Genomic DNA, 18,976 nt, shown 5'->3' on the forward strand with positions numbered 1-18,976 from the left:
GTGTTAGTGGGGAATCACAGTCGCTATCAATACTGATCTGATTTTACATATATGTATTTGATTTTCAAGTTTCCATTATGTTACATACATTCAAAGCTCAGATTTAACATGTAGGGTTACTGACTGGCAAGCCAAAGAAAACTCCTTTTAAGTGGAGTTTGGTGGATAGTAAATTGGTCTGAGCATCACAAGAACTGTTTTCTTAGTAAATTGATTCCTTCTTACCTTATTTGAGTCACTTAAATTTTCTTGGAGCATCTCCATCATAAAAATTCATGAGATTTCCAGCATGTTATAGTGCTAGACTTAGAACCAGGAAGATTTATGTTCAAATCCTGCCTCTGACAAAACTGTATGACCATGGGCAAGTAACTCCTTGTGCCCAAAAAAAGAAGGAAGGAAAAAACAAGCATTTATTAAGCATTGACTGTGTGTCACAAGTATGCTAAGTGCTTTACAAATATTTCATTTGATCCTTACCAGCAACCCTGGGTGATAGGTGTTTTTGTTATCCCTATTTTCCAGCTTAGGAAACTTAAGACAGAGTTTGTGACTTGTCCATGATCACACACTAAGCAATATATGAGACAAGATTTGAACTATGGTCTTTCTGACTACAGGCCCACAATGCCTCGCTAGCTTTTTCATTTATAACATGAGAGGTAATAATACCTGTGCTATTTGTTTCATAGTAATGTTGTGAATCTTAAATGAGATAACGTATTTAAATTGCTTTACATACTTTAAAGTGACATGTAAATATTAGTTATTTGAGATGGTTGCAAAAATATTGTATGTTCAAATGAAAACCATTGTATAAATTCCTCATTTATTTTTAATAACAATCTTTTAAAAATATAGCTATCATATCCAGAGTATCGGATTGCTAAGTGATTAGTTTATCAATTATGTGATGCAACAAATCCAGTATTATTTTGAAGTCTGATCAAAATAGTGGTTACTATTTTCCTAGAGTTTAGGTTGTTATATTTCCCATATTCTTGACATTGGCTTATTATTCACTTCTAAATGCCCTTGATTTTGGGGTGTTAATGTTGACCCTAATACTTTTTCTTCCATTTCCTCTAATGCATACTTTTGCAATATTTTGAGAAAGGTAGAAAGATCATTCATTTAGCTTTGACTCTTTCTTACTCTTTTTGTGGCGATACCACTACCCTTTCCTTCCTTCTCATGCTACATACTTTCCTTGGTTTTTAAAAATAAAACAATGAATATTTTCTGTGACTTGCCCCTTATCTCATCTATTGAGGAAACATTAGGATTCAGGGGACTTGTGAAGTGAACTTTTCTTATTGGTTGAGCTTTGGCACCATGCAGCCAAACATTCCCCTATTGGGGGTTGTCATTCAACCAGATAATTTTTAATTTGAGAAAATGGGCTTGACTTGGATTTGTCAGTTACAAGCTAGCTAATCAGTTAATAAACATTTATTAAGTACATTCTAGTTAATGTGCCAGTTAATGTGCTAAGCTTTGGGGTTACAAAGAAAGTAAAAAAAAAAAGGCCCTGCTCTCAAGGAACTTACAGTCTTATGGAAGAAATAACAAACAACCAAATAAACACAAATAAATTATACAGGATAAATGAGAAATAATTAACAGAAGGAAAGTGCTAAAAATTAGAAGGGTTGTGAAAAGCTTGAAATTTTAGTTGGAACTTTGAGGAAGCCAGGAAATGGAGATGAGATGGGACAGCATTTGCAAGCATGGGGGGACAGCCAGAGAAAATACTTGAAACTTAGCTATGGAGAATCTTATTTAGAGGACAGCAGGGAGACCAATGTCACTTGATGGAAGAGTGCATGGAAGGGAGTAAAATGTAAGAAAACTGGAGAGGTAGAATTTGGGTTAGAGAAAGAGGCCTAAAGTATAATGAACTTGAATACCAAACAGAAGGTAATTTATATTCTTGTATGCCTTAAGAGTTAGGGTATGACCATTTCTAAGCTGAAAGCTAAGGTTCATTCCTTAAATGAAGTAATGGAGTCATTTTGTTGCAAATTTAGGCTTAACTCTTTTGTTGTAGCAAAGATAGTACTTGGTTAGTGAACTTGAATGTACATGAAACTATATTTGTATAAATTACTGTGTGTAGTGACACTATTACTACATACAGTTACTATATACTTGTATAATAGGATCTTAGGGTCTAGGATTGAAGGAAATTTGGAAATCACCATGTTCCGTCACCTTGTTTAGAGATGAAGAGACTAGGACCTCAAGAAGTGATTTGGATTTTTTTCAGTCACAGTGAGTACAGAGATGGGAATCTCTGACAAAAATTCCAGTATGAATTGTGGTTGTTTTTTTAAACTGTACCATACTCCTTTCTTTATCAATGATGCAGAAAACAAACAAAAAAACTAATGAAGACTGAAACAGCCAGAATAGATCTCACAAAGTCAATACATAAAAGCAGGGGGTGCTCCTGCTTTATAAATAATTCTAGCAAGTTTAGTTACTTGGTTTTCAAGTCAAAAGAAGTAAATTAGAAAAGGGAGCTGTTACAGGCAGGTACAGTGAAAAGTAATCCATAAACTGACAGCAAGTGAGTAAACTTAAGTTTTTGAATTTAGTAGCCTGGGGTCAATAGTCCTGTGTACCTTACTGAGGCTCTTCTGTATTGCAGTACTGTATAATTACTGGGAGGCTGTTACAGTATAATATCAAAAGCCTGGAATCTTTCTTAGTTTTGCTACCTATTATTGAAAGAGTGTGGGTATAACCTTTAGGCTTCCCGAAAGTTTAGTTTTCTCACTTGTTAAATCAGAATAAAATACTCAATCTACTTGCTTCATAGTTCTTTGAACTTATATGAAATAAATGTATTTGTTACAAAGCTACTGTATAAATGAGAGTTGTTTATAATAACATGTATTCACAAGAATGGACCTTGAGTCATCAAGAAAAGGTTAAACTCATTATGATCACAAGGAAGTAAGATTTTCCAAACTGTATAAAAAAGAAAAGATAAGAAATTGCTGCTTGAATAAAGTGTCAGTTATATTCAGAAAAAAATGACCATTTGGAATGACTCATTTCCAGAAGATCCTAAAAGGCCTGAGGTCTACTGTATTTTCTTTTTATATTTGAAGGATATGTATTTTCTAGGTTAATATGTTTGGGTCTTAGATTGTAAAACACATTGTGAAGTCCATGACTTGGCCAGAGTAATTTTTCTGGCAAAGGTTGATCAGAAATCCTTATTTGTCCATCACTTAATTTACCAACTGAAATGGACATAATGCAATGTAGATAAACCCAAGAATGTAAATAAAGGAGATAAGAATTTTTTTTTTCTCTTGACAACAATGATTAGGGAAAATAGAAAAGCGGTTTGGCAGAACTTAGGTTTTGACCTATTGCTGACATTCTACTCTATAGTAAGTTGAAAAAAGATCTAAAAATTAAATATAAAAAGATATTAGTAAAATATACTTTATAAGCTGGGATATAGCTTTAAAATAAAGGAGCAAATTTTTTTGAAAATTTGGATACAAAGATTGCTATATCATATGTCATATGTTGATTATCAATTATGGGTTATTTAGTAGAAGAAAAAAAGGGAAGATAGTCTGGGCTACTCCTCCTTCCCCCTTTTCTGCTTACTAACATCTTTCCTAGAGTTTCACTTCAACAAACACTTGTTTAAGTTGCCATTCTCATTAGATATTGCCCTTAAAGATACAAAAACGAATTCTTTCCTTCTAGGAGCTTATACACCTTAGTGGAAAACAACTTATGCATAGATAAGTAAATACAAAATACTTGCAAGGTAAATATGATTTTACAGGGTTGGGTGAGAGTTAGGCAATATTCTAATGAATATAAAGGATTAGGAAAGGAAATGGTCCTTGAGCTGAACTTTGGAAGATTTTATAGAGTTGGATGGAGATAATTTAAGGGATGGAGAACATTCCAGGAATGGAGAATAGTCCTTGCAAAGATATAGAGAAGATGAAATGCAGTATCACAGAATGTCAGCCAGTAGGTATGAGTGCTTGAAAGTATGACACAGTAAACCTGGAAAGGTTTCTAATAGAATCAGATTGTAAAAGACTTTAAAATACTAGATGAGGAATTCATATTTTATCCTAGAGCAAGGGATTCTTAACCTGGGATCCTTGAGCTTGTTTCTTCTAAATGTTTTGATATCTGTGTTTAAACATAATCAGTTTCTTTTGTAAACCTATGTACCCCCTCTCCTCAAAGGCATTAATGAGTGACACCATTTAGAGTTAAGAAGTGACATTTTCCAACTTGTGCTTTAGCAATGTCACTTTGGTTGCTTAATGAAGGCTTGAATAGAAAGGAGAGAGAAGGATTCAGGAAAACAGATTAGGTTGATGCACAAAACCAAATAAGAGGTGATGAAGTCACTGAATAAAGGTGATTGTGGTATGAGTAGAAAAAGGTGTGGGGAGGAAAAAAGTTGCACTTGGTGGAATTGGTGTGATTATTGTACATTTTCATATATATATATAGATATATATATACACATTATCTACAAAGATTTAAACAATGTGCCTCAAATCTTCCCCTAGGTTCCTTAACTTTATGGGAAATCCCTCCAGTATTTCTTGCCCTTGCTATATAGTAATGAGAGCAAGGCTTTTTTCCTTTTTTGATCAGATATCTTTTGATGATATCTTTTATGCAATATTTTTTATGTTATTCACAATCAGTAATGTGTTAAATTCTACATATGCCTCCTACACATCATTACATTATTTTTGGGGTAACCTTTAGTTTTTGTTCTTTAGATATTGTGGTGACATCATTACATTATTTCTTGGGTAACCTTTAGTTTTTGTTCTTTAGATATTGTGGTGTTTCAGGATACTTAGCTATGTTGTGTTATAGAAGAATATTGATATTAAAATGATCAATTTTTGTTTTGAAGATAAAATTCTAATTTCTCATCTGCATAGCCTGCTTAAATAATTGGTCCAAATAAAGAAAGCTTTTATTTTCAAACATATAAAATGCAAATACAGTTTTAATTCAAAGCAAAGCTTTGCATAAACTGGCGTAGTTAGAAATGATGAAGTTGGGGTTAGACACTTGACTTGAATTGTGCCTTGGACACATAGTAACTTGCACCACAGACAAGTTTTATTTGACCATTCTGATTATCAGTAAGTGAATTTAAAAACCTATAATACTTTTCCTTCACAATTTTGATTTTTTTCAGGTCTTGTGATTTTCCATAATTTATGTAGCATCCCTGAAAGAACATGTATATTAAAAATATCGGGTTTTGGGTCAGTAAACACCTTAAGATCATTAATAGAGCTTAAAAAAAAAAAGAATCCAGCCTATTCTTTCTCCTTTCCATTTCTGGGCTTAGCTCATTCATTGTCCACTTGCAATGTCTGATGCAAAGGGCAATGGAGAGAAACAAATGGTGAGTATAAATAGGATGCATAATGTTACTAAATATGAATTTATAAAATTCATTTTATTCATGGTATAAAAATATCCAGTAAGTGCAATATCAGAAAGGGAGATGGGTTGGGTTTATGATAAGAATGAGGGTTAACATGTATTTATTTAAAGCAAAGGACTAAAGAACTGTAGCTATTATCATTATTTAATCAGTGTCACACATGTTATTTTTGGGAATTGTCTCCCTTCTACCATTTATTCACATTTCCTAGGAAAAGGTTGGAAAAATAATTTGAAATAGATTTTTCAGCTTTTTGATGGGATAGAAGAGAGGATTTTTTTTGTTAAAATTCTGTTAGTTTTTTTTTTTTTTCTGGTAGAGGTATGTTTCATGTAATATGAGTGTTTATTAAAAATTGCTGGGAATAAAAAAAAAAAAACTACTAGTAGAATCTTGTTATTTAGTAAGCATTACAGATGTGTTTGGATCCAAGCAGAAACGATTCAGTAAAACTTGCTTAGATTTGAACTTTAGAGAAGTTTGTGTATGCCAGATGGCTGGTGATGGTGGTGGTGGTTGTTGTTTTAATACATAAATCACAATCAGTGAGTGGACATCACCTCTCAAAGGGAAAAATCTTAAATTAGAAAAATGTACTCTTGGAAAAAAAAGTTCTTGCTATATGATCATTTAAGGAGAGGAAATAAAAAAGGACTTTTCTTATTTAAGCTATGATATTTCACAATTAACCCCCATTAACAATCTAACAGCCAGCTTTTTTTTTTTTTCTTTTCTTTTTTAACAACAATGAAAAACAGTTGCTCTTAGTAATAGAGATTCTCAGGATTTGTTTTCTAAAAGTGCTATGAACAGGAAAACTCTTGTAATAACGTATTGAGACTCAAGTTTGAGGACTTTATCACTATTTCCCCACAGCCCTTTTAGTTGTTCCACTAAGTATATACTCCTGTTTCTTAGTTGCTGGGCTGCCAGCAAACAGGATTTGTATAGGGAGTATTGCTGAGAGGGCCAGTAACCTCAACATAAAGGGGCCTGTATTTTTTCCCAAACCTTAGACTACTCATTCAAACATATAAAGACATAACTATGTTTTCAGACACAGTACCATATTTGGAAGACACAAAGATGAAAAATAACACAATCTTTCCCTCAAAGAGTTGACATTATTTGTGATGTATATACACATAAATGTAATACAAAATAGAATGTGATACAGGCAAAGGAAAGATTCAAGATGCTTTAGGAAAATTTGAGGAAGAGAGGAGGACTTTGAAAGGTAAACTTTCCTATAAGGAAGTAGAGCACTTGAGTTGAAGAATAGAAGAATTTAGAGGGGTAGGTGTAAAGAGGTCTGGAGAAATGCATGGAAATAAGAAGGGACAGGAGTAAATGGCAAGTTGAAGAGGGAATTTAATGAATTGAGTTGTCATCTTTTTCAATTCTTCTTTGGAGAATGTAAGACAAATAAAAATTTTAAACCTTTATTTAAAATAGAAAATACAGCAAAATATATACTATTTAATTGCTGATTTAATCAATCTTATAATGTATGATAATAGAAAAATTATTGGTTAGTTAATTCTTCTAAATTGACAATATTATACTTTGTTCAGTCATTCTTACTAATTTTCCAGTAAATACTAGAAAAACCAGGTATATGCTATAAGACTTCTTGGTTGCAAACGATTTTTATTTTTCAGGAAATTTGAGAAACTCATTTATATTCAGTTTGGCTAATAGTAACTTCATGCCTATTCTGTGTGGTTAATGAGTACTAAGTCCTGGGAATGAGTGGAAAATAGTGTAATTCCTGGCCTCAGGGAACTTATTTTTTTTCAGGCTAGTAATTACAAAGGACAGAAATACAGACATCATACTTTTTCTTGTTACATAAAAAGGAATGGCTAAAATAATAATTTAAAAAAAACCCAGAGAGGCTTTTTAAACAGTTTTAATATTTTTGGTATTCCAAACTAATTAAAACATGCACTTGGGATTTGTTTTTACTACAATCCTAGAGTTAAAAGATAAGATAATGAATTATCTCAGGGAACTTATTTTCCTCAAACTATTAGTTACATAAAATAGAATACAGACATCATCCTTTCTGTTTCTTCTGTTACGTAAAAAGGAATAGCTAAAATAACCAAAAAGCAGAGAGACTTTTACATAAAGTTTTAAGGTTGTACTCTGTACTCCAAATGAATTAAAACATGCACTTGGGACTCATTTTTGCTACAGTCCTAGAGTTGAAAGATAAGATAATGAAAGATAGTTTTTTGGTTCCTAGAAGCTTAAAGTCCTTAGTAGACAGCAGTGAGAAATACAGTATAAGAAGAGGATAAGGATTGCACTAGAAGTGAGAATAACTGGATTCATGGGACCTTAGAACTAGAAAGAACCACAGAAATCATCTCATCTGACCCTCACCTTTTATGGATAAAGAAACCAACATGCAGAGCTATTAAGTGACTTGACCAGGATCCCCCAGGTAGAAGTGGTAGAAGTGGTATTCAAAGTCATATATACCTTCCCAAGTGCTGTTCTCTCTTGCTTCTTGTCTGGTTTCAGTTGTTTCTGTGGTGTGCCGTTGGGCAAATCACTTAATCTCTGGGCCTATATTTTAAAACTGGAGATAGGCTGTTGTGAAGTGCATATTGGATAATTTTCAAAGCTGTGTACTTTGTGATTAAAGAGAACGAGTGATTCAGAGAGACATTCAGGCCTTAGTTTTTTGGAGATGGGGATAGTCTGCTCCATACACAGTAGTAGTACATCTTCTAGGTACCAAAATCCATGGGTAATGATCTTTGGGGCTTGTAAATCTGATTTCTAATTAAATCATTTAATAAATTTTAAGTATGAAGGAAATATTTTGATATTCCACCCTTTTTCCCATGGTATCTTTTGTAACAGGATTTGATTATTGGCATCAATTGGTTTTCAGTTAGAAATAATGGAGGGAGAAAGCAATTGACTTTCCATTCTTATGAAAAACACTAATTTTTAAGAATGAGCTGATACCCCAAACTCTGGAAATTTGAAGTATGAAAGACTATTGAATATAAAATTAGTTTTTTTTCCTCTCTCATTTGGGCTCTAACTGGAATTTATTTTGATTCTAGAACATGGTCCAAGACAATTCCTGGGAAAGTTGAATTCTTCTCTAGTGAGGGTTCAGACACATCCATACCAATTCCCATAGTGCCACTACAGGGAGTGGACGATTCCTATCCACCCCAGAAGAAGTCCTTTATGATGCTCAAGTACATGCACGACCACTACTTGGACAAGTATGAATGGTTTATGAGAGCTGATGATGATGTTTACATCAAAGGAGATCGTCTGGAGAATTTTCTAAGGAGTTTGAATAGCAGTGAACCCCTCTTTCTTGGGCAGACAGGACTGGGCACAACTGAAGAGATGGGAAAATTGGCTCTTGAACCTGGTGAGAATTTCTGCATGGGTGGTCCTGGTGTGATCATGAGCAGAGAGGTGCTTCGAAGAATGGTACCACACATTGGAGAATGCTTGAGAGAAATGTATACAACCCATGAAGATGTGGAGGTGGGACGATGTGTCCGGAGATTTGCAGGAGTACAGTGTGTCTGGTCTTATGAGGTAAGAACAAAGTTATTTAATGAGCTATAAGAGAAATTCATACATTCCTCTCATATTGAAAGTTATTTTATGAAGTTATCATATGCCCTTCATGTTTTTGTTTCTGATTTGTTTAAATTTTTTCCCTAACAAGTTTCACATTTCTTTTCTTATACTTAATATGTAGGATAATGCTTTCAATTTTTAATAATGATCTTAGTTTTTGTTACTTAATTCTGAAAAAGAAATTAATCCACTGTAATTGTTTCCAGCTTATAGTTAACAAATGGTGGAACATGAGAAAGGGATCTTCAGATTTGTGTCTTCAAACTATTGCATTTCACAGATAAGGAACCTGAGGCTTAGAATGGCTTATCTAAAGTCATGACCATATCAAGAGGTCATTATAATTCAATTAAACATTTAAAAAATTTTATACACACACACACACACATATATACATACATACATACATACATATATATTCAGAAGTAGCAATTGAAAATTATTTTCTAATTTTATATATATGGGGCATTCTTCTAGGCAAAAAGTAATACAAAGATAAGCAAATTTCCTGTCTTCAGAAGCCTTGTAGATTAGCCCGGAAGAATGAATACTTAAAAATAGATAATACAGATTGGAAAGTAAGAGTACAGAAGGAGGGACAAATAAATGGGAGTAAGGTCTGTGGAAGATATTATTCCTTCCAAGTATGGGAAGATAAGGTTTGTAAATAGGGTGGAGTTCAATGCATGGATTTTGATTTGGGGACATGCAGAATAAGTAAAATTTTTATATTGAGATGGGGAGATTGAAAGTGTTTAGAAGAAATAAAATTAATTCTAGACACAGGAGAGGACACAGAAATAGAAAACATGTGAATATGTTTGGAGAATGAGTGGTATAATTTGAAGGATTATAGATTAGAATAAGTCTAGGAAATGAAGTTAGATTATAGAGGGAGTGATTATAAGACTAAGAAGTTTGGACGTTACTTAATAGGCATTGGAGTCCCACTGAAAGTTTTTGAGCGGAATGACATGATATAGCAAACTTTGATCCAATAACAAAATATTTGATATAGAAAAATTATTTCTTAAGAAGTAGCAATTGAACATTATTTTCTAATAATTAAAAGGTGCTTTGTTCTTAAATGTTTTCCTCATTCCTTCAAAAAAAAAGCTAAAATGATGCCTTTTATGTTTGTACTTCTATTTCAAAGATACTATTTTGATAGAACTGTTTTTTGAAAAATGAGATACTTTTCTCCCATGTAGTAGCATATGCAAGGAAAATATATAATTAAGGGTATACAGTATGTAGCAAACAGTTGATTTTCATTTGAGATAAATTTGCCTGAATAGTTGATCATAGAAGCATTTTATTCTTGCCAATGCATGCTTTTAAATTTCTTCCAGTTGAAATTTTAGAGATGTGAACGTTTCCAGTGCTGCAGGGAGTAGTCTTTGTTTTTGTTTCAAGTTATAAAATCACAGAGTTATGTAGTAAAGACAAGACTTGAGCAGAGTGCACACTTTGATCTCTTCCCCCCTAAATTGCATTGGCATTAAACTAAATATGTTTAAGGGATCTTATTTTCAAAGACAAAAGATAGCTAAGAGAATCCATGAGAAAACACAGCTGTTTTATGCAGTTGTAAGCAGCTGTCTTATATATATTCTATATTTCTGGCTTCCTATTAAAACAGAAATATTTTCTATACTTAATTATATGCGTAGAAGCTCAGGATTTGTAACATTCTGAAATTTTATTTTTTAATTAAAAATGTTAAACTAGTTTTTGTCTTTGTTTTTATATCATCTTTATTTTCTAATCTCTTCGCCTTCCCTCCTCTTCCAAAAGAATCTCTTATAATATAGAATTTTTAAATGGGAAAAATAGTTTAGCAAAACTTATTAGCATTGAAATTGTGGCTTTTTCGCATATTTCTTCATATCTACAAATAATTTAGGGAAAGTATCAAAGTATCTTCTCATATTTCTTCTTTGAAAATAACTGATCATAATTTTTCAACATTTTGTTTGTGTTGTAGCTATTCTTTCCCATTTTCATTGTCCTTTTTCTTAGGGCATATTGTTTTACTGTTTCTTCTTACTTGACTTTTCATCAATTCTTATAGGTCTTCCCATGATTCTTTGTATTCGTCATCTTTATTTTTTCTTACAGCATATTCTGCTATTCATATACTATAGCTATTTTAGCCTTTTCCCAATTGATGGAGATGTATTTTGTTTTGAGCTCTTTAATGCTAGAAAATATGCTGCTGTAACTAGGTGCCTTTGGGGCCTTTCTTTTTGTCATTGACTCCTTGGAAGAAGATATACTCAGCAAATAGATCTTTGAATTCAAAAATTTAAAAGCATTTTAGCCATTTTCTTAGCTGAATTCCAAATTGCTTTCCACAATGATTAGACCAGTTCATAGTTTTATCAATCAATCATTAGTGTGCCTAGTTTTTCCACAACCCCTCAGACACTGACAATTTGTGTGAAGTGAAATTACTGGATTATTTTAATCATTAGAAAAATAGTTTTATTATTTTATTATTAGTTATTTGCAACATTCTTTCATATGATTGTTAATAATTTTGTATTCCTATGAGAACAGTTTATTCAAATCCTTTGACTCCTTATGTTTTGGGGTGGGGAGGATTGGCTTCTGTTATTAAATATTTCTCTTAGTTACCTATTTATCTTAGACATCAAACTCTCATTACAAATATTTAATAAAATTATATTCCCCAGTCTTCTGTTTCCCTTCTTGTCCCAGTTGCATTAATATTGCTAATGCAAAAAAGCTTTTAAATTTTGTGTAATAAAATTATTTTATCTTTTTTAACTACCTCAATCTCTTGTGTGGTTAAGTATTTTACCCTTGTATAAGAGTATTGTAAATGTATTTCTTTGTTGTGTTATCATATCTCTTTATGTTAATGTACATTTTAAAAGCTAGAGTATTTGTGGCCACTTTTCTTTTAGATGAATGCCAGAATAAGGAGGTTAGAGCTTATGTTTTTGTAATAGTATTTTATATTTCCAATTACATGATAGTTTTCGAGATTCATTTTTGTGAGCATTTGAGTTTTTTTTCTCCTTCCCTCCCTTTCTCCCTAAGACATCAAGCAATCTAACATGGATTATACAAATACAATCATTTAAAATATTTCCATATTTGTCATATAGCTCATGTTTTCAATGTTCTTTATGGCAATAGTAAAAGAATTGGTCCCCAAACTAGTAGAGATCTCTTGAGTACTCATTTCTCAGGTAATGAGAAATCCTTATCCTTCAAAAGCTACCTCTCCTGAGGTGTCCTGAGAATTGACTGACTACCTATCATTTCCAGATGGTTGGAAGGAATACAATATCAACGTTCCCCTTAGAACTGATGTGATTTTAAGGTTATTTTATCAGGTGATAGGCCCAAGAAGATTGAAAATGGAGATCACAGAATTGGATTTTTCTTGGAGTTTGGGTTGACTCGCAATGCCAATGTTACTTCCTGGGTGTCAAGAAGTTGATGACGTGGTGAATAGGAGCAGTATAGTAAGTTTGAGAGCCTCTCTAGCATTCAGGTGACTAGAGACAATAGACAAACCCTCACTTTTTGGTATGAAATGTGGCACTCAGAGAAGTATTTTCACAATTAATTTCTTGACATCATTTATCACTTAATGTATATTGTATTTTTAAGTTATCTGGAAAAAAGTTATAGTTAAATAAGGTTGGTTAATAAGAATTGCTACTTATAGAGTTCTTATTTTAACTGAGATGTAATATTTAAACCTTTTTCCTCAGTGGTGGATGTTATATGCATTGTTTGAGGGTTTTTTTTTTTTTTTGGTTTGTTTTAGTTTTTTAATTTTTTTTCTGTAATATAAGAAAACCATGCCTTCCACTTCCTCTTAGATTTGTAATAAGGCAATATCAGTAGTCAAACTCTATTTTACTTAGTCATGCTGTCTTAATTACATGAGTCATATGCTTCCTATGAGTGAGGACTTTGTGTTTTGCAGTGGCCTGTACACTCATGGGTATTTAGGCTCAAATTTTTGTTAAAATAAATCAGTAAGTATTTATTAAGCACATACTGTATGTACTAAGCATTGTGCTGTAATGCTACTGAAATGAAGTGAAATAGTTCTGTTATTGAGCTTATAGTCTTGCTAGGGGAGCGACATGTATATATATAGGTATATGCAAGATCATCTGATATGTGAGTGAAATCAGGAAAGGTTTTATGGAGAAGGTGACACTTGAGTGAGACTTGAAAGAAGCTAGAGAAACCAGAAAGCAGAGGAGAGTAAGAAAAGTATTCTGGGCATAAAGGACAGGTAATGCAAAGGCATAGAATGATGTATGAGGAAAGAAAGCAGTATAACTGGATTGTAAGTTGCATGAATAAAAGAAAGTAATTTTTTTTTGGTTTTTTTAATAGCCTTTTATTTACAGGTTATATGTATGGGTAACTTTACAGGATTGACAATTGCCAAACCTCTTGTTCCAATTTAAAGAAAGTAATATGTAATAAGGCTGGACAGCTGGATTGGCCAGATGGTGCAGTGTTTTAAATGCAAAAATGAATTTATTGCTATAATAATAGAGAACCACTGGAATTTGAGTAGGGCAATGATATGGTCATGCCTATGCTTAAGAAAATCACTTAGTTGTTCTGTAGAGGAAGGATTGGAATATGGAGACATTGGAGACCAAGAAACCAATTTAGGAGACCATTTAGACTATTCTAACAGTCTATGTGAAGATGATAGGGATCTGAATGAGAAAGTTGCTAAATCAAGAGAAAGGAATATATATGTAAGATGTATTATAGAATTAGAAATAAGATTTGACCATTGAGAGGTAAGTAGAATGAGTGGAAGTATTGTTTTGCACCTGGTGACTTAGAGATTAGGTGATATGAAACTAGACTTCAAGAAAGGCTAGTTCTAATATATAGATCTGGGAGTCATCAACTTGAAGATGATAACTAAACCTGTGGAATCTGATTAAGTCATCAAAGTAGAGTCAGAACAGAGCTTTGGGGTTATATCCAGCAAAGGAAACTAAGAAGGAGGGAGAAGACAGGTAGAAAAACTTAGGAAAGTATAGATTTATGAAAACCTAAAGAAGGAAATGTATACAGGAGAATAGTGTGATTAGTGTCATGTTGCAGTTTTAAAAAAATGAAGAACAAGACAGATAGAAAAACACCATCAATTTTGATATTTGAGAGTTCATTGGCAACTTTGGGTAAAGCAGTCAAATCAGAAGAGGAGCCAGACATCAAGGGCTTAAAAAATAAATGAGAAAAAAGAAAATATAAGGATTAATCTTCTGACTTCTAGTCCAGTATTCTTTTTGCCAAAAAATTCCTTCCTGTAGTGTTGGTACAGAATGAATAGAATCTTGTTTGATGAAATTTTTTATTTAATTTAATATTTGTAAAAAAAAAAAAACACTTTTTTATTAATTCCATATAATTTTAATGAAATAACATGTACAATTAAGATATTTGTTTGTTTCCTGCTCCCTGAGTCTCAGTTTACTCCCCAGATCTCGGTGTGTTTAACCAAACTAAACAGCTCCAGTGGTGGGGATATGACACCCATGTGCTATTAGTTAGCTCCATACTTAAAAGTCTTTCTGGTTAAGACAGTAGGTGAAGTATGGGTTTAAGAGAGTGAGGAAAGGCAGTTTCTTTCTTCTAGCTCTCCTGTGATATATTCATTTTAAACCACATCATAAACATTATAGGTTGCTAACCTGCCTTTATAAGTTACAGGTGACCTATACTAAGTAACCTTTTAAACACATCATAATTTTATAAGAGTTTTTTGTGGCAAAACTTCTTTTTTAAAAATGCAATTTGTCTTTTGAAGCTCCCCAATTAGAAGAAAAACTAATGTAAGGTCTAAATTCATAGCATTTCATTTTATATAAAGCTGATATCATAAAGAATCATCAGCATCAGTTAATAGAAGAATATTTGAGGAGTTTAATCTTCTTTTCCTTTTTTTAGTCATCTTTGTGTTTTTTATGTTTTGGAAAGGAATCAAAGTCATTTCTCCATGTGAAAGGCAACATGTTTTCTTAAGCTTGAAATAATACTTGGAGATAGGCACAGTGGATTGCATGGGTTCTAATTAGTCAGTGAACAAACATCTATTGCCTCTAAATTGTGTGCCCCAACCTGTGACAGGTCTTATGGGAAAAGACAGTGTAAAATGTGGCCCTTACCTCCTGAGGTTTTACAGTTTAGTTAGGGAAATAAAGCATGTACATATGAGAAAATTGGATAAGGGCTAATCTAGGATACTAGTTCAGAGAAGGGTAAAGATCACTGATAATTCCTGTGGTAAGGAATACCACTGGGGAAAGAACAAAAACAAAACTTACAGTGTAGTATAATGTTTAAAAAAAATTAACACTTCTTTTGATATTTTTGGAATAGATTATAAAGGAAGATTGTGTTCTGACTTGCTTCAGTAGCCTAAATTAAAAAAAAAATTAATGTTTCTTATGGAATTGGTATAAGACTTAGTTCCAGATGATTCAAGACGTTTAAGACGGAGTCAGGAAAGAAGGCAAAAAGAACCTTAGAGCAGGCAAAATAGATGCTGCAAAGTCTATTCACTGAAACTCAGTTTTAATTAAAAGCCAACCCTATTTATCCATACTATACATACAATTATAATGAACTTGATTATCTGTTTTCCAAGTCCAAGGCAAATGAGAAGCATCACATTAGAGATAAGGAGAAGGATTGTTGCAGTCAGACCTGCTGGTGCCCTGGTGCCCTGGTGCCCTTTGGAGCTTTAGTGATATTCGATTCTCTTACTCCACTGTGTTCCTAGAACTGTTTCTTCTCACTTTTAAATGAAACTTGGCTTTCCCTAGGGAAACCGGATGCCCCAAAACCTTTTTAGCTGAAGCCCAACTCCATCTCCCATTGTCCTTAGCTCCTAGGGCCAGTAGGAGGGGTTATTTCCAAAACATTCTTCTACCTAACCTTCTACCTCAGTGTCTTGCCTCTTCTGAAGTCCAAGCTTATTCTACTCTTTTTCAGTCTTTTTTGTTTTTGTCTACTGGACCTCCCCATCGGTCTCCCAGCTATTTTGTTGAACTTAGTCATTATGTTCTAATAGCATCCTATATTCTAGGCAAACTGGCTTACTTATAGTATTCTCCTTCATAGTATTATATCTCCCATCTTTAATGTCTTAGCTAGAGTGACACTCCCTTTCCCTCCAATTCTTGTCATTTTTTTTTTTCTCTTAAACCTCTAGAAATCCTACCTCCTTTAAAGAATAAGGTTAAATGTTTCATAAGGTCTTTTTTTTTTTAGTCCTCCATAATTACATTGTATGTACTTTGTAGATAGTTTCTTTTTAGGGAGGCTGACTTAATGAGTTAGGAAGACCTGGATTTAAGTTGTACTCCAACATGTGACTTGTTCCATGACTCTAGATAAGCTCTAGAACTATTCATAAATGTTAACCATGAAAACTAATTTATTTCTGCATATGATATGCCCCAGAATATGTTTCTTATGGTGCTTAGTTTTTGTCTTTATATCCCCAAAGTCTGGCATAGTGCCCACAATATAATAGGTACTTTTAACAAGTTGAATTCTACTGTAGACTTAAGTATTTATGTTCACATCCCTTTTATCATCTTCACTTAAATTTTTCTCCATCTTTTCTATGACTGTCTTCTCTTTACCGATGACATGCTTAAACTTTAGATCATACCATTTCTTGGAACTGTGCTATACTGAATTTAAGAAGCTTATCAGTCTTCACCATAGAATTCCTCATCTTTTAGGTTTTCCATTACTCTAAAACCTTCTAATTCTCATCCAATGATAATCCCAAACATCTGACTTTTTCCTTTTACTAGGCTGTTGAATATTCCTGGAAAAAAATTACAAAGTGGGGAGTTTTGCCTATTACAAATTTGTGGTAGCTTATATTCACTGCTTCACTGCTATCTAATAATACACATTTTTCATGTCTCTTACTGGATTCTCCTTTTCAGAAGCTTCATCCTTCAGATTTAGGCCATGTGAAAGGAGTTTCCACAAACTTATCTTTTTTCTGGTCTTCAAAACTCCTCAAGTATCCTTTACCTTTTGCTTTTTTACTTCTGGAGTACAGAGAAAGAGGTATTTCTAATCTGTAATTGAGCTATTCCTCTACTCATGCTCTTGAATCCTATCTTTTCCTATTCTTCCAGTACCTGATTCTATCCCACCTCATCTATCTTGAATTCTTCTCTCCTTTTTTGATAGTTATATTCCTCGCTACTTGACAAAATTCTTGGTTCTCTCTAGTCTTGAAACTGAGTTCCTTTGGCCTATCTATCCAAGCTATTTTCCCCCCTCTTTACTCTGTTTCCTTAAAAAGAAATCTATACATGATATTTTTGCTCTTTTACCACTTGCTTAATCTTCTGCCTCTCAGCTCTTGCTCCTATAGTGTAATAGTTTTTTTCCTATCTTTGTCTTCCCTGACATTTATGGAAAATTGATATTTTTCTATCCATTTCTTTGTTTCTCCTCTCTTGGTTTCAAGTGCTTCATTCCCCTGATTCTTTTCATCTCTCTCTCTCTCTAAATGTTTCTTTTTTTTTTTTTTTTTTTTTTTTGCTTCTTCCCTGACTTTTCCAGTCCCTTAAGGTGATCCCCAAAATTTTACCTCACAATTTTTTTTAAGCAACTTGTCCCTTTTGTCACCTTTATTATCTATTGATAATTTACAAGTCTATGTTTTTTCTGTTTCCTTGTGTCTTTTTCTTATGCAAAATAGATTTTTTTTTCCTTTAAAGCCTTGATTTTCAAGAAAGACATTCTTGCATTCCTGGTTTTAACTGGAGAATGGGGATCTTATGGGAAAAAAAATATTGGTCCATGTTTTGGAAACTTATTACTAAAGTTCACTAAAGTTTACCATTTTCACTTAATATGCAAACAACACTAATTTTGACTGGTTGAGAAACAGTAATCTGCTACGTAGTATATATTCAAAGAATTAAAATTCAGTACAATTTGACAATACAAACTGAAATGTGACAATCATCAACATATTTTATTGAATTATTTTTTGAAGGTTAGCATTTTGATCATTTGATTTACTTTTGTTTAACTTGTGGTACTGAAGAATGGATGTAAGATTTCCTTGATTCTAAAGTGGTAATAGAGATAAGTATGATTTCCTTAGTAACTGGAAAAATTTTGAATGATTAATTTTTATAATTTTTTATTTTTCCAAATTTTTCTTCCTTTCTTCTCTCCTTTTTCCTCCCTTAAACAAAAAGCAATCTGACATAAATTAAACATGTACAATTTTTCTAAACATATTTCCTTATTTGTCATGTTGGACAAGAAAAATCAGAAGAAAAGGAAAGAAGCTTGAGAGAAGAAACCAAGTAAACAAAAACAAAAACAAAAGGTGAAATTGGTATGTTTTGATCCACATTTATTTTCCATAGTTCTCTCTCTGGATGTAGATTGCACTTTCTACCACAAATCTATTGGAATTGTGTTTAACCACCTCAAAACTGACTTATTATCCAAATGAATAGAGGCCACTGAAGCTTATCATTTTGGTGTTCCTTCATCTCCTAAAGAAATTAAGAATATTTTTGGTTCACAGTAAGGTAACTCAGATTTCTGTTTCTTGATCTGAAGTTACTTGATCTGGTTGGCTGGAGCACAGTATTAGCATTATTCCTAGGAATGTGGATTGGACCAGTGATTTCTTTGGTATAGGACATTCCCAGAAAAATGAACTCTTTCTGTCAATGAAGGATGGACATTTTTTGTGCAATTTAGAATCTTAGAAAGTCAAGTGTGGCACTGAGAGGTCAAGTATCCTATCCAGAGTAACATTTATTGGAATTCAAACTGGTTTCTGGACCAGGT

The 18,976-nt window shown here is 32.9% G+C and overlaps 1 protein-coding gene across 1 annotated transcript in view; it reads left to right on the plus strand.

The window, feature by feature from the left end:
• CHSY1 (chondroitin sulfate synthase 1) overlaps window positions 1-18,976 on the plus strand; it is an 84,024-nt gene that overhangs the window by 4,531 nt on the left and 60,517 nt on the right. The window contains exon 2 of the mRNA XM_051980978.1: window positions 8,560-9,055. Within this exon, the coding sequence (XP_051836938.1) occupies window positions 8,560-9,055 (496 nt within the window). The remainder of the gene's footprint in view (window positions 1-8,559; window positions 9,056-18,976) is intronic.

The sequence above is a fragment of the Antechinus flavipes genome, chromosome 2, assembly GCF_016432865.1.
Source record: "Antechinus flavipes isolate AdamAnt ecotype Samford, QLD, Australia chromosome 2, AdamAnt_v2, whole genome shotgun sequence".
NCBI classification, from domain to species: domain Eukaryota; kingdom Metazoa; phylum Chordata; class Mammalia; order Dasyuromorphia; family Dasyuridae; genus Antechinus; species Antechinus flavipes.